Raw genomic sequence first — 17021 nt, 5'->3', positions numbered from 1 at the left:
CGCTGCTTTATTCAGGAATGGCATCCTCATGGTTGCGATGCCAGGTCTTTGCCAACTCCGACAAGTAGAAACCAACGATTTGGAGCTTGAACATGTCGTCCCAGCGGTTGAGGGATCTTACCCTGTCGTACTGATCGAGCCATTCGTCAACACCGTCACCGCGGAAGCCAGAGAAAAACGGACGATCGGGCGGCCGGTTGGTGATAGTAATGGCGTGCTGGACAGTATCTGCAGCGTTGTTGGCAGAACGGCTGCTTTCGTGCTGCAGGGAGCTGGTTGCTCACGTCAGGAGCTGACCTGCTCGAAGCTCCAGGGGTGCGACCGCGAGAACTGGACGTCGGGATCAAGAGCACCCTCCCCCACTTGAGAGAGTCGAGGACTTACGAACGGGCACAGTTTATTTCGATAGCCGAGGACCCAGGAAGTCTCCATCAGGAAGCGATGATGATGATGATTATGTCCTCAAATTTTTTGGCACGTACCCACAAGGGGGGATTCGCCAGGGCTAAATCGGTTAAAAACGCGGGGACTTCAATATACTTATTTCCGGAAAGAGGCTGTAAAAGGAAACTTAGTTGTTAATGAAACCCGAATTACCCATTAATCAGAACCGCTTAGCAATTCAAACGACCTGAGGCAGAAAGAAAATTTTGAATGCAATTATATATATCCCTTCTTGCAAACCCCAGCTTTGATGCGCCAATAGATAATATAAGTGTTATCGATAAAGTGAACCCCAACCTCTCAATCGGCTCCTTCAAAAACAGTTGTCTAGCGATGATGAAGACTGAAGAATCCGAAAAGATGATGATGAGGCCATGATGATAGTGCGTCCTATCAGAACATGGCGATTGTCCCAGAACAGGGAAATTTTGCTGGCGCTCTCACTGACGATCGCAACAAACAAGATGAGCAAAAGCGAAGCACATTGCACAGCAGGTGCCGAAGCACCATTCTCCCAATTATGTATGCTCCGAGTATTATCATGAAGACAAAGAAGGACCGACTCGGACGTTCATCCGCGCGAGCTCGTGTGATTTGGACCTGCGCTCGGCTTCTTTGCGTTGCGCTTTCGCTAACCAGTAAACCCCAACGACCAGCTACCGTCGTGACCGCTTCGCAATTGCACTCACACCGGTATCAGCGGAAGAAAGAGCACTCCAGAAGGCGCTATTGCGCGTGACATCGACCATCGCTTTTACGCTCAGACCAAAACTCGTTTCACCTCCCGCCTGTAAATGAACCCCTTAAACTATCTGCCGGAGCTTCGACTAATTTTCTTACCAGTGGAAACAAGTGAAAACATAGTCTGAAAAGATAAAACTCGAAAAGGGGTGCAAATACAAAACGGAAGAAAAATGGCTGCAGCCTAGCTCAGCTAACCCTGGATATGCAAAGCGAAAACTTGGCTTAGCTTGCTTAAGACTTGGTTTCACTTGTTTAACAGCAGTAATTATTAAACTATTCATCCAAAGCGTCTTATGCCTACGATTGGGGTCCCGCTTCCGGTGTTTACCGAGTCGAACGGCTCCCTTCTTCCCGCCCCGACGCTAGCTTCATGCACTTGCCACCAGAGTTACTCAATATGTGCAGTTGCGAAACTCCGCTTCAGAATCAGGGCGGCGCTAGCCCCCCTGCTCCGTGGAAGCTGAGGGGCAAGTCGACGCGCGCGGCACCTAGGAGATAAAAACTGAACTTCACTGGACTATTATTATTCAACATTTTTTTTTTTAAATAAAGATTGCTTTTTAAATTAAAATACACTAATTACACGTAAAATTTACTCGCGTTTCTTGCGGCTTTTCTATTTATGACTTAAGGCAGCAGCCGCAATCATTGAGTACTACTTCAACTTTCTGCCGACAGACGACAGGCTAGTCAAGTTGCCCCGTGCTTGCCCCGGCACAGGGGGGCAACCGAAGACCGGCTTTTGATACATGAGGCCTATGGGGAGTTTCGCAACTGTATATATCCAGTAACTCTGCTTGCCACTTCACCAGTAAAGCGGCTCGCCGGTGATATCATACGGGTGGTCAGACGCTGCTTTTCGCCGACGGCTCAAGGCATCCAGGTCTTGCGCAATGCCTAGGGAAGAGAAGACGGCCTTGCGTCGCTCTTTCATGCACAAGCTCGGTGCACGCGGCGAGTCACGTGGCCAGGCGGTGTACCAGCTACAGAGAGCGCATGCGCCAAGACTGCACTGGCAGCGGCACCGAGCGGCTGGGAACGCCGCTGACGGTAGGCCTCAGCCCGGCGAGTCACGAGCGGCGCACTGCAGTCAAACCGCTGACGATATTAGCAAAGCCTTAGTTCGAAACGCACGTGAGGAACAATAGCAGCTAAACAACGAAGTTTATTTACGTTTAGGCATGGGGACGCCGTCATCATAGTAAGACAAGTCCATGACATGCGGTGCTGAGAAAATCAGGCCACCCTTAACTTTTAGAGCGAAGCTCTTTAGCGCCCGCTCCTGTGGTTTCGCGTCGGCCGTAGTCGTTGGTTTCTTTATTAGCGAGGCAACAAAGTGGACACCGAAGATGGACGAGATAGAGCAAGCAGGGAAGAGGAGGACGAAAGTATGGCGAAAGTGTAAGGGGTGTTAACAGAAGAACGACCGAAGCGAGACCGAAGCCATGGCTGTTCGTTACGGGGATCATCACTTTCCTCTCACGGTAAATCCACAACGATGATCATGACTTGCCCGTAGCCATCGGGAGATTTAACAAGGGGAATGGCGGTATGTCGAGGCTGTGCAGAGTATAGCGCGGCGTCGTGCGTTCGCAGATCGCGCGACCACTTCGTGAGACGCAGCCGCTATGTGCCGTCACCGATAAGAAGACTGCAGTTCCCACAGCGCTCAACTTTCGCATTGGGGAGTAGTATCGTAATCGTCAGACAATTTATAAACCTGCCCATTAAAGCTTGCTCTTATCAATGGGACCAGTACTTTTCGCGACCTACCATATACATATTTAGGCGGCGGATTTGAAATTGGAAATAAATCCTCTTACAGCGTTTGCTTTGAGTAGCACTTGAGGTTAAAAACTCGTTGGTGTTTGCAAATTCCCCCCTCCTCTGACCCCGCACGGTTGCCATTGCAGAAGATAGTCTTACACCTAAGCGTAAGTAAGGAATGTGTTTCATAAAACGAATATCTCAAATTGCAAGCCCATTGGAGTACAATTTTCTCGCCGTCACAGCAGCTCCTAAAATAACAACCCATGTATTCCTTTGCTCAACATCTCCTATCTGTCGAAACACACCTGTTCTAGAACATTTACCCGAAGCCCATGTTTCCAAGATCACCTATTCTAACACTGCTCCATAAAACCCAATTTCTTAGTCATATACCGTAAAACACACTAAAAAGCACACAGCCGGAATCACATCCTCCGGCAGAGCCCAGGATTTCGCTCTCAATAGTCGCATACTTTGAGTGGCCTTCCTTACTTTTCTTTGTCTTGTGTTTAAGCGGTGAGCCCTTCGCCAGTGTATAGAATTACATCAGGCACATCATCACTTCAATCAGCATCCTCCCGCCGGTAAGCATTCTTACGAAAACACTTCTCAGAGGCCACTAAACAACCCAAATGAATACAAAGAACCAGGGCGAAGGAGACCAGAAATCTCAGCTAGTTCTCGTTACCAAATGAGAAAGTTACTCTCTGTCTGTCTATCTACTGATAAGAAAATATGTGCCGTGTCTCTTAACACTTGAGCTTCCTCGCTCGAAGCCAGCGATATCGGAGCGGGCAATGTGACATCCTGCATTTCGGCACGGTATTTTGCTTCCTTTCTGGTTTTATTTATCCAGGTGTGCGCACTTACGGCGAACTAGACATACGCAACCTTCGTCCACCTGAAGTGTTATCTCTCACCCTCGAAGATAGCGAATGAAGAAAAGCCATTTCCCTGTCATCGATTTCAGCGTCACATTCCCTACCGGATATGCGATTATTCTTTCAAATTTAGCGCTGAAAATTTGTTTTTTTTTTAATTTTTATCGCCATTCCTGAGCGCCTGAGGAGCCAGTACGGGCATTGCAAAAAATTAAAGAAATAGTTTTCTCCACTTCATCATTTGAATATATTTTTTGCTCCCAGGGACGAGCGCGATAAATATGCACATGTGTAATAAGACAAGGAGAGCCTTTCTTCCTTTGAAGTTTTTCGTGTCTCGACTCTTTACGCTTTTCTTGTGCACTTCAATGCGCCGCTCTGTGTGCGGAATTCTGGCTTTAACGTGTTCGCTTCGCGCCGCCGTAATAAAAGCCGGAGAGGGCGATCCCTTTTTCAAGCGGGCGAAAATGATGTCGTGGGCTCCTCAATCTATGAAGCGTCGGCCCGCATAGAGTTTCCGAGTGATTGTGATCGCAGGTAGGAGAAGCGCGAACACTTTTATGCAGCAAAGCTGCTCTTAGTCTTCGCGTTCATTTTTTTAATGATACTCAGTTCGCTGTTTGAGCAAAAAACTGAAAGGCGAAGTTGGGAATGTTTTTTTTTTTTTTTTACGATACACGTGAAGCTTGAACCAGTATCCTGAAATGGTAAATACTGACTAGTCCGCTGATGAGCTGCTTATTCTGATCACGCTCGAGAAAATAAAAAAGTATGAATCATACAGCATAACACAAATTCTGAACGTCAAAGTGAGAGCACGATGAAGAGATAACTGGACGAGGAATAGTGTAAGCGCACGTCAGTTCTTAAGGTTTTTAAACGATGCCATTAATATTCTAGTCTGAGGCGCGAGGTATCATGGGTTCTCGAATAACTCCTCGCGCCTGATACACCCTGTTTTTCTTATTTCTCACTGGCTGTCGGACATAGTTCTTTTTTTTTTTACGAAAGGGCGATACGTATTGCTGCGTCTGAGTTTTTCCCAGTCAACGTAACTTTTAATGTAAGTTGTAATAGTACGCCACATTTCTGGTGGCTTTTCTCAGAACTTTTATCTATCCACTGTTTTTGACCCCGAAAATTAACGCTGACGCTTACGTCAGCTTTTTATGCGGCTGGTTTGCGTAAAAACATGTTGCGCGAAGGTTCATCTGCGTTCTTCGAAGTTACCTAAACAGGGATAAGTGACGTTCAAAATTTTGCCGTTCGCCAAATGTGACGATTGAAAAGACTGTAAGATGGCCAGGGAAGGCTATTGGCCATTTTGACTCTGCCAAGCACCCCAGAGAAAGGAGACGATTTGTGCTTAACTTCTGAACCCATCCTCTGTGTCGTGGAAGCCTGCGTTGGTGGTGACAATGATTGCTTTGGTTGCTGACCGACCACGCGCCGCCAAGGAACGATGTTGACTACGATTATTAATGCTGTCGCATACATGCCCCTTCACGCGGCCAATATCGGTGAACTGGAAAGGTGGTCCTAAAATTGCCCAAGCCGCAAACAGTATACAACCAAACACAAGGAAACCGCATCAACCTGGTATTCGAACCCGGGTCCTAAAGAATGCGAGCCCAACACCCAACCCCTGCGCGATCACATAGCTTTTTCTTTCTTTTTTGCCTGGGAGGCTACCCCTGAAAGCTCTAAAATAGCACGCTGTATGCAATAACAGTACATTTCACTGGCCCATACTTTAGAACTTAGGCGCACCCGCACGCATTGAGACGATGCAACCAGCCTTGCGGCTACGATTGAGCTGCATTGTTTACTATGCACAAGCTAACATCGTCCGCAAAAAAATTGACTAAATACCTCTTTGTTGAGCTCAATCATGCGGCACTTCGACAGGCTGAACAATTCAATGAGCGGAAAAATATCATAGAACACAGAACAGTTTTTCATCTCTAGAAGAAATCTGCGCCTTTAACCTGGGCCCATAAATACTTTACAAAGCACCGTGATTCCTAAATTGTCTCGGTTAAGCAGGGAAGTCAGAGCTGTAGACTGTGCGGTCAACCTTGCATTTTTGTGTTCGGATAAAAAAAAAACAGTTATGGAGGTTATAATGCTGAAACAACTATTTCGCGATGTATCCGGGTGAACCTCAAGAGGTCGAGAGGACTCTTGGTGCGCCGATTGGGTCTGAAATTGTAGCAATTTGGATGTATAACAGAATATTCTAAACGAAACAATAGAACCTCTACATCAGATTCAAAACAGTGGGCATCTTTGGCTTTTCGCGCTTACCGTTGTGAAAAGCGCAAAACAGAAGTATCGATGGAGTGGGAGTTGTTTATATTTTCGCGGGCTGAACACTGTAATGTGTATCGAGTTTACAAACTCGTTTATGTATTAGAGGTCCTTAGCCGCGTGCGAAAGAAGGTCCAAGCATTTGATAGTGTTGCCTACTTTCATGTGACGGTCCAGGGTCCGTGCGTGGGGTGAACCTTTTTTCACCGTTGAAGTCGGGTAGCGTGGGCCTGGTGCATTTGCTAGTCCATCAGCTCGTCTCACCAAAGCCGCGCCTCGGATTTAGATAACAAAATGTGAACCTAGTGTATGCGTTGTAGCCTTCGACAACAGGAGTAATATGATCATGGAAGTAGCAAAGTTGCTTACGCTAACAGCGAATATGGGGGGCTTACAAGGACGAAAAGGTTGGAAAAAAGTGCAATAAGGAAACAATCGCCTCCTCGAGTAAGCGTTATTACCCTAAAGGAGAACAATAGAAAAGCCAAAGAGTGGGAGAAAACGACGCGGAGGGAAAATGATTATAACGATTTTAATCATAGAACAGGATCGCACCACTGGCGGCCTACAGGAATACGTTCAGCATGCTAATTATAAAATAGCAAAGCAAGTTTACGCTAATAGCGTAAATGCATGGCCAATCCCGACAATTGGTATTGTAACCGACAGAAAAGGAAAACGACACAAAGAAAAAAATGATGACGATAAATGAAACTTGGAGGACCTATCAAGGGTTAGTTCTTTACAAAAATACACATTTGAATTCACTTCATGGTCCGCCAGACAAAGTCGCCGTTCGTAGTGGTGGTTTTTTCTGGAACGAAAGATATCATCAGCTCGGCAAGGCTTTATTCTGAGAAAATGTGTAAAAATGGAGAGCGTAAGGCCTGTCATCCTGATACATTGATGGGGACGACGTTTGGGGCTGGCCAGTGACAGGCATGTCTCTTAAATGACCCCCAAAGTTACAAGTTGCAAGAGGCTTTATTGTACCTGTACTGGCCATCGTTTTTTAAAATGGTGTCCTTCGTCGGACCAGCTTTACCTGCACTGCACCACAAGAGAGAATAAATGCATATTTTTTTCAATCACCCCCTCTAAACAAATTTTATGGACGATAGCATTTTTTGGGCTATTTAAACGAGAAATTGTGGTCTGTCTGTATGTGTGTCTGTGACTCGATTCAGCCACCCGTCCAAATTGAAACAGAAGCTGCGCAATAGTCTTATATACCCACTGACAAATATAAACGTCCAAGTCCGGTGTCAATCTTCTTACTTTTCAACATTGTGGAACAAGAACAAGACATTACGCAAACATAAGGCATAAAATCACTACATAAGTAAAATTTACACTGCTCCTTTATAAAAAATCAGTATTGATGCTTGATTTTTGCGAAATGAAATACTACATCCACTGAAAAAAAATCACTCCGTCGCCTTCTGTCGCCCGCGCCACTATTGCTTCTGGGGGCAACGGTTTCGAAAGGTTTTACTAGATAGCTTCTACGTTCTGCTTGGAACGCCCGTGGAGTAGGGCAACGGGGTTCTTTAAACATTGAAGTAGAGCGTCTCGATTTACGCACGTCTTTGCCGTACGGCAGCGCTGGCATCGAGGAACCCGCCCTGGAGCAGTGGAACGCGGTAAATTTAAATTGGCTTGTGCAGACCTCTTGCGTGTGGGAGGAGCGCGACGGGAGAGAATCAACAGGAGAGGTAAGCTGGAAGCAAATGGAGGCATTTACTTGGCAACTGTCGGCAGAAGACTATCGTCTTTTTTCGACTGTTGCAACAAAAGGAGCAGATACGCGGCCAATTTTTTGTTTGTTTCTATTTGATTGCGTCTGTGCAGGCTGTAATGGGCAAGAATTTGCTCAGTGTTCACGGATATAAAAATAAATTTGCTTTACTTCTTTGAAATACCGCATAAACTGTTTGTTTGTTTTGTTACTCGCTAGCTAACTACGCCGGTTTTTTAAAGTTCCTGCTGTGGAGCCAACTTTTTGTTAAGATGGAAATATTGGAAAATTAGTGTGTTTACGTAATTTTTGGTCGTGGTGGTGGCTTAACATATTGGGACAAAAAATACACAAGAATAACTTCCGTCTGCTTTTTAAAGTTTTCCCAAATTTTTTCTTGCAATAATAATAATTATTTCTCTCTTTTTGAGGTTGTTCTATGTTTCTCTTCGCACTTTTCCGGATGCTGGTTACCTTAAACATCAGTTCCTTGTTTGGACTCGCTATGTCTGTCACGGATTCGAAGCGTCATTTGTTTTTATGAACTGCTACTGTTTCCTGTCCAATTTCTGCCAAGCTAAGTAGCGCGGCAAAAAAAAGGGGGTTTTAGTTTGTCTTTTGTATCAAACGTATATTTCTACGTCGTTTTGCACTTATGCTGTTCGATGGACAGTTTTGAGACATACAAAATTCCCTCCGAAGTGTAAACTGGTTGACGACGTCTGCATAGCGTAATCCTGCATAGGCCTGCATAGTCATCGACAAATGAAACCCGAACACAAAACTGTAAACCACAAAACGCAAAATTGGAAAACACCGCTCGTGGAGGTCAAGTAATGGCGCGCTATTGGTATACCGTACTTACCCGATTCTAACGCGCACCTTTTTTTCCGCAAAAATAGGCCGAAAAATCGCATGCGCGTTAGAATCGGATACGAAACTGAAACTGCCGAAACAACTGAAATTTTGTTCCACCAATCGCCATCGCCATCTCAAGATGGCGCCAAGGCTTTTAGCAACAATTTTTCGGATCTAGGCGCCTAGGCCTTTCTTTCGGCGTTCACACAAATCGTCAAATTATTCCACTTGCGTGCTTGATAACAGCAATGGCAGCAGCGGCAACGAAGGTGCGCCGCTTCCTCGGCTCCCACGCGTTCACAACGAGCGGTTGGCTGAAGCGTATGCCTCTGGAGAAGCTCGCGGGATGGGCATGCGAGGCGTGGGCCACGATCCCATGGAACATGGTTGAAGGTTCGTTCAGAAGTGTGGCATCGCGAACGCGCTTGACGGCACCAATGACGAGATGTTGCGGTCAGCGGAAGGCGAAAGGAGCTCTCGGAGAGCGACGAGGAGTGAGATGAGTGAGATTACTTCGGGGAATAAATCGCCCGTTTCTCTTGCATTCGTTTTTCTTGCTCACAAAGTTCCTTGCGCGTTACAAACGGAGGTGCAAGTTTTTTCGGTGTTTTGCCTGGAAAATCAGGTGCGCGTTAGAATCGGGGGCGCGTTAGAATCGGGTAATTACGGTAATCGGAAAGTCACATTCCTCAACTTTGCTACTGTAATAAGGCCCCGCGTCAATCTCATCTGTATGGGAAAAAATCGCGCTATTTCTGTGTTCTAGCTCCCATTTTCCATTTTGCATTTTGTTTGCCCATTACTGTGCGATACTATTGCAAGTGATTACTTAACAATTCCACATTGTATTAATCATGCTTACGACTAATGTAGAACGCCGTTGGAAACAAAACATTCCCACTCTGCTCACACTTTCACTATTCCCGCGTATGGCTGGAGTACTTGAGTTGCAATTTGCAAAACACCTTCTAATGCCAGTAAACTAACCCAGCTAGCAGTTGTTGGTCGGCGCCCATAACTTCTTTCCTCTATATAGGTCCACTAAAAAAGTTATAGAAGCTATAGAAGTTATATTCGGCACACATACCAACGCAAAAGGTGAACAAAGACTTTAGAAGACGCAAGGGACAGGCGTTGCCTTCTAAGTCATCGCTAGTGACCGGAACACTAGGCATGAAAAATCCAGGTTTTAGGCACCTACAGTAGGCACTAAAAAGTGACATTTAGGCATTTATGGGCACCAAATGCTGTCGTCAGGCCCATATAGGCTCAATTCATGTTTACTTCGCCGGCATATTTTACCAGACAGTTGTGACTTGCAGTAAAAATATCGAACAAATCATGGGCTGCAGGAAAGCAATTTTATTTTCTTCGTGAAAATCAGCCACACAAAGAGTTTTTACGTTCACAGATTTACTTGAAATCCAGGGTGATTCGCCTACAAAAGAACAGCTTAAAAACCATGACAAGCCAGACAATCATTCGCGGCTTGAAGTTGTGCCTCATTTCGGTCGATATTTGTGTGCGAAAAAACAGCGCTCGACGTTCACTGAAGTTTGGGGGGCGTGCTGGCACTTTTGGATGCTCGTAACCTGATTTTATCTGCAATATCAGAATGTTTGGTGGCCAGGCCAAAACATTTGGCAGTTCCGTTAGCTCAGTGAATCCAGGAATTGTATGTCAGATAAAATGGCAAATTGTCAGCCATGAAACGCTCTATCAGCAACCGGTCATTTGGGGAGGGTGGCGGATCTGTCCCGCACCTCCAAAATGAGCTCAGCGCTCTTCCTCATAGTGGCACCCAAGATCTTAGCTGCGGAATTGCTTTCTGCTAATACTACCAGAGAAGCATACGATTGGGGCAAATCACGTTCAAGCTTAGCGTGGTGTGAATAATTTCCGCCGCAATGCTCTTAGTACTACTGGCAGGTGTATTTGTTGTAGTGTTCCCGCCCGTGGCAGAGTTTTTTATGGGGTAACAACGGGCTCTGGTGGAAGAGGTAAAATCAGTACCTGCAGCTGGAAGACCCGACTGCAGAACGAAGAAAGATTTTAACTGCAGGCGTTTATTCTTTGACAGGGCAGAATGACCTTTTCAGCCTTTCATAGCACCGATGAATCCTATAGATAGTACAGGGAAGAGCACATATTTCGTACAAATTGCTGAGATATTCTGTTCTGCAGAAGCAGGCGACTAGGGAAGCTGCGGGATTAACACCATTCAAGAACTATGCACTTTGTTGCGATTGTCAATATTAGTCAGCACTTAACATTCTTTGCAACTAATTCCCTTATTTCTAGGTTTCCAAATGCCATTGAAGGTTACCGGGCACGGCAAGTGACGGCTGCCACGACTATAGTGCTTCAAAAGTATGGAGGTGCTCATTCCTATCAGCTCCGTTTCTCGTACCTTCTTTGCCCTTCACTTCCTGCATCTTTCCGTCCGGTGGTGTCCCCGTGATCGGCGGATGACTGTGCACGTGATCGTGGCGTCACCTTAAATCTTTGGTATGTCAGATTTGACTTGGTTTTTCCCTAAAAGGCGTCTTTCACCTTACATGGCATGTGCGCGACTGTGTCGTATTCATTTTCTTCCTTTTTTGTTTTTTTTTATTGCCTTACCAATGGATAGGGAACACAGGTGAAACTGTTCGCTGTTGGTCCATGGACACAGCGTGTCGAAAGGACATAGAACAAAATAGCTCGTTTGGACAGGGGTGTAGTCAGTGAGGTTGGCTACGGTGTTGCTGCGTACAGGCCTCTGACGGCTCGGCCGATGTTGCGTGGTCAAAGTGCCGGTGGCTCGAGCATGGTTAGCGTTTCTCGGCGTGTTTGGCACGGCTAGAAATTTGTTTTTTTTTTGCAAGCGGGGTGCTACAAACACAAAGTTGCAGGCGTCTGAAGCGAGAACAGTCCTTCCAGACCATGGACTGGGAAAATCAAAGAAGGCACATAAAACACAAAAAAGCATTTTTAGGCGCTAAAAAGCCCATACAGTAAAAATGGGCATTACAGGCACGATAAACTTTTGTTTAAATGTTCCCCTTCCCTTAGCTTATGCTTATATGTTACATATGGTTGATATGGACTCAAGGGAAATATAGGCACTTTAAAGGTCCACTGTCTAGTCATCACCTTTCGCGCTGCCATGTGTTCTTTAGCTGAGTACCAACTTCCCAACACCAAACTCCCTTGCAGATGCATGCCACATTCGACTGAAAAAAGTTGTGCCGGCTTAGATTAGTCATCTGTTGACCGCTTGAATTGTTGCAAACCTAAGTCTCATCTTTCTCGCCATGCACGCTACTTAGCCGAACGTTCTGTGGTTGCTTCCTACGATGTTTACAGCAAAGTGCAGTCACCTCTTATTATTTACTACCAACCCACCACTCCACGCACAGCAAATAATCTTTTAATCCTTTCCCGCCACTTTTCTTACAGGCAGGATCTTAATTTTTGTACGCGCCCACCCGCCAAAACGCTTTTTTTCAAAAAAGCTTAAAGGATATCAGGAAACGTGTTTCTTGTTTCTAAAGCTTGGAACACCTTTTCTGCATAGATTATGCAATTCGAGTTTCTTGACAAGTGTTAAGTTGTGTTTATTGATCGAGAGCATTATATTTCCTAGACCTTTTCTGTGTTTTTGTGCCACTCTCCTCCCATCAACTGCAGAAGGTCCTAGAGGGGTATTTTTCTTATTTTATATATCTTCATTTTTGCCTCGGTCTTCTTCTCCCTATATACATTTACTGTTCCGTATTTCAGCATGTAAAATTTGGCGGGGTTACTTTTGTAGTGGGTGATTTAGTGCATTTTCTGCTTTTATTCAGTCTACGTACACGTGGTTTCTTGCTCTTCTTAGACTTTTTTGTTCATGAATAATCTTTTCCCCATGTTAACGGCTTCTGAATTTACAGCGGAGTTTCAAAATTAGTACAAAATTTTAAACAGACCACCCTGACCAAATATTTTTCGAACGGTGGTCAAACAGTCTCACGCATATATGGTAAGCCATCGTTATGACTAAAGCCCTTTATTCAAAACCTCGATTTATTCGAAGTGTTTAACAGTCCCCCACGGTAGGAAATAGATAGCAAGTAGTTCCCTCTTTGAACGAAATATCGCTTATGAAGAAGCCTTTTTGCTTGTTCCGGGGATTTCATTATAACAACGCTTTACACTGTAAACTCAGTCACGTCAACAGCTTGTTAATCATTCAAGGGACTCTGAAACACTTCTCATGAACGCTTTCACCCTTTCCTTCGCGTCTAAAGCACTGCGAAAGCTATAGTTATCGCCAGCACGGATCGGTACTGCATGATTAGCACGTCACAGCAGATACGTCTTCCGTTTCTGCTTTGCTTTTGTGGCTTTCTTTTTAAAGTGGCTATCAAATGAGTGGACTGCTCAAACTAAAGAAAAGCCAACCAATAGCCTCTACATCGCTGTAATAACGTAATTCGAGTGGTCAACGAAGGCCAAGATATGAAAAGAGAGAAAAATCTTTTTAACCTGTGTCTAAGTTATCTGATGGCCATAGAAAGGTATTTTAGGATGAGGTACTTTGTGACCCCCTGATCTAAGTACCGGATGTGTTCGTTGACTGCGTTCTGCAAGCATTTAAGATTTCGAAAAAGCTGAAAGAAGTGTTGCAGGGTCCCTTTAATTTGTCTCGTTTGAAATAAACTGGCAGAAATGAACTGGAATATTTAAAGCAGAAACAGCATAGATATTCCTGGAATACCTCTAATGCGCTTCATAATTTCGACGTCGTTTTTCGGAAAAGAAAAGCCAGGCATTTATTCCCTTTCGTCGCTGGCCAAGAGGTTTAGCTTTCTCGCTGCCCGCAAGGCAACCCCCGCATAATCAACGAAACAATATAAACACATTCTCTCCCGCGACGTTTACGTACGGGCTGGTAGGTTTGTCGAGTTACACTGTATATAATTAGAACAAGCACAGCCCCACACGCAGATGCAATACTTTTATTGCACAGCTAACCAAGGAACCGTTTTCCCGTCAGAGTTGACAGTGGTTAGAGCAGCCAAAATTCAAGACTCCGTCCGCTCGACAGACGGCCGTCAGTATATGGGTGAGCGCCAAGCAGCGCGCAATGTTCTGCCGGGACTTTCGTGCTGAGAACGGATGCAAAAATAAACTGGGACTTTTAGTTTTCCGTCTTATTTGCTTAGCCTAAGCAGCTCATGGTTGGTTTGAGCCCAAGGCTTGCTGTTCACAGCGGAAGTACAAAACGGGTGCTGACGGCCTATAGGCCAGCACGAAACGCCGGCTTGCATCTGTATGCATGTGTAACACAGTGACCTAGTTGTATCAGAAAGTCTCCAGCTATAAGCAGTGAATACGTGTACTGTGGCATAGTTTTTTTTTTTTCAAATTCTACGTTTCTAACCAAATACCCAAACGTTTAATAGTGTTCCTGTATGTGTCTTTTAGCTTGAAACAGCGCACTTGGTTTGACGTATTTCTGGAACTAAGCGCCCAGTCGTTACCGAAAAACTGGCGAAGAACACCTAATTCTGCTTATGTGGGGGACGCGTAAGCATACGTGTGCTGCAGTACAGGTGGAACCAATGTCGACCTCGTTGTATCAGAATACCTCCAACTATAAACAGTGAATACGTGTACTGTGGCCTAGCTTTTTCCTCAAATTCTACGTTTCTAACCAAATACCCAAACGTTTAATAGTATTCCCCTATGTGTCTTTCAGCTTGCAAAAGCGCACTTGGTTTTACGTACTTCTGGAGCTAAGCATCCAGTTGTTACCGAAAAACTGGCGAAGAATACCTAAGTCTGCTTATGTGTGGGACGCGTAAGAATTCGTGTGCTGCAGTACACGTGGAACCAATGTCGACGCAAGGAGATGCGCAAACCGCAGGTTCGCGCCATAGCGCGTAATGTTACGCCTAACGTTGATTCAACACTCCCGCTTCGTCGCGTCGGCGCATACCAGTGTTCGCAGACAAAGGGAACGCGACGACGGCGGATACTCGCGTTCACAGCGAATGGCAATTTTTTAACGTTTTTTTTTTTTGCTGTCCCCAGCGACATTCTTTTACTCTCTATGAGCGAAGCGTGACCTCGCATGAATTAGTTTGGAGACTGATCCGGGACTCGCACTAAACATTTCTGCGGCGTTGCAAGGGGAGCTGTGGTGTGCGTGAGCAGAAATTTATTTCAAGAAACTGGGCACTTTGGAGTTTGTAGACTTAAGTCCTGACATAATACCGGAAAGTTTCACTGTCGGAATGCAACTGGCACCGAATGCGTCTTCTTTACGGCATATTCTTGTTCAAACCTCGTGCGAATTCATTACACAAAACACTTTGCTCTGACTAATGCTTCACTCGGTAACGCACAAGGTCTGTCTTGCAAGGTTGGCGTTTGCACTGGCCGCAAAAATCAACGGTAGCTTACCCTAAGAAGCGGTTTCTTTCCGTCGAGCTCTCTTTTTTCCGCCTGCAGGATTATTCGGACTGTGCTACTGATTCCGTCCTAGTAATCATCATCATCATCTTCATTTGTACGCGCCCACCGACAGCACATGGCCTTATGCGGTGGTGCACAGGATGAAACATACAAAATTCATAACCAAATTCGTTTAGAATCCCTCAGTATCATTTTCATCTAGCTTGGTTGGGAGGATTTTAGGGAATGAAATGAAAGCCCTTACAGTTGTAGGCTGTCATATCTTACGCTACACAGGTGTTTTGGTGTCACGTGTTGATAGCGCCGGGATACTCGAATGCGCACCGTCGTCAACTGCCATCACGCTACATGACGCACAATAGAGGATGCTGCTCCGTTCATTCATACTTGATGATCAGCGAAAAAGATTATCATAAAAATGCACATCACAGATGTGTCATAGCCACAGGGAGGTGCCCGTTCTGGTTGGGAAAATGTGACCTGCCTGGCATGCACAGGCCCGAACGAAATCATGAACGAGCTCGTCCATGAAAAATTTCCCCATTTTGTCTCTTCAGGTGCGCGATACAATATACTTTTATAAGTAAAAAAAAAAGCAAAACAAATATCACTGAATGATCGCGCTCAGCTTTAGGATGATAAGTTTTGCGTGCGACTCTTCTCTGATGACTGGTTAAGTGGATTTAGATCTAAGGTAAAAACATACCGCTTCAAGAGGTACTTACCCACTTGAATGACATTATCCTGAAGGTCCTCACTGTTTGCATCACGAAGAATTAAGAAGGTATCGTCCGAAGTCAGCCCAATGTCAAAAGTTCCGACTGTAGTGGTCTCCGCCCAGGTGGCTGGAGTAGTCTCGTTGCTCGCCGCGACCTCACCAAACCACTTCAAGGTGAGAAGACACCAGACGAGACACCACCGCCAGGAGCACGTGGACACATTCACACGACGGGAGACACCCATTCCGAAGCGCGACGAAAGGAGGTGGAGGGAAGGTACGTGGTATGTCACCTACGATCCTTTCTGGGACCCTTCTCGCACTCCTGTCCTAGTTCATTTTTTTTACCTTCTACGGTCGCTTAATTACCGACGCGAGGCGATTATGCGTCGCCTCCAACGTTTTCCGATATTTGCACACGCGCACCCACACTCCACACACACACACTCCCCGTTGTGCTTCACGCCAGCTTAACGCGATCGAAGCTAACTCGATTAAAACGCGGGGGCACCAGCAGCCCGCCAACAATTTCTACTTGGACAAGAACGAACAGCAGTACCCCCTCCGTCCAGCCCTCCGCAAGCCGTAGCCCAGGCTCCCCTTCCCGTGGTGCGCAGCGGCACCCACCCTCCTCTCCCTCTTCCACGTTGGCAGTGAATCAAAAAAGGGGGCGGAGGCGTACTGCTCGAAGTTTGGTGCAACGACAAGCAGCAAGCAGAAGAACTAAACAGCAGGAAAATCGCCGACAGAGGGCGCTGCGGTGGGATGCTCTGGAGCCATTTGGGTGGGGTTGGGGGAGGCAGCGGGAGTGGTAGTGTTGTTTTCGTTCCGGGTGGAAACATTACTTTTCTGTCTACCCGTTAGCTTGTTTGTTTTTTGTCTGTGGAGTTATTTCGCGTTCGGAGCTGGCACGGCGGAGAGGGGCGCACTCGAAAAAAGCTGCCGCTGCGGAGAGGGTGCCAGCGCAGGGGTAGAGACTGCAGAGACTCTAGCGTGAAGGTAGCGTGGTTGTCTGACGCGAGGAGGTGGGGACAGGGGAAAAAATAAGAAGGAAGAGTTGAAGAGTACAGGGAGTAAGGACGCGCGCGGTTATTTCGGGCATCCCAACCGC

The 17021-nt window shown here is 45.9% G+C and overlaps 1 protein-coding gene across 1 annotated transcript in view; it reads right to left on the bottom strand.

Moving 5' to 3' along the window:
- LOC144153872 (glutamate receptor ionotropic, kainate 2-like) overlaps positions 1–16509 on the bottom strand; it is a 234313-nt gene extending 217804 nt beyond the window's left edge. The window contains exon 1 of the mRNA XM_077685610.1: positions 15918–16509. Within this exon, the coding sequence (XP_077541736.1) occupies positions 15918–16155 (238 nt within the window). The 5' untranslated portion in view covers positions 16156–16509. The remainder of the gene's footprint in view (positions 1–15917) is intronic.
- Positions 16510–17021: the final 512 nt, after the last annotated feature.

Source organism: Haemaphysalis longicornis, unplaced genomic scaffold (assembly GCF_048455015.1).
Source record: "Haemaphysalis longicornis isolate Haplotype H1 unplaced genomic scaffold, Haemaphysalis longicornis Haplotype H1 scaffold_9, whole genome shotgun sequence".
Taxonomy (NCBI): domain Eukaryota; kingdom Metazoa; phylum Arthropoda; class Arachnida; order Ixodida; family Ixodidae; genus Haemaphysalis; species Haemaphysalis longicornis.
This window is presented reverse-complemented; position numbering and strand designations above follow the sequence as displayed.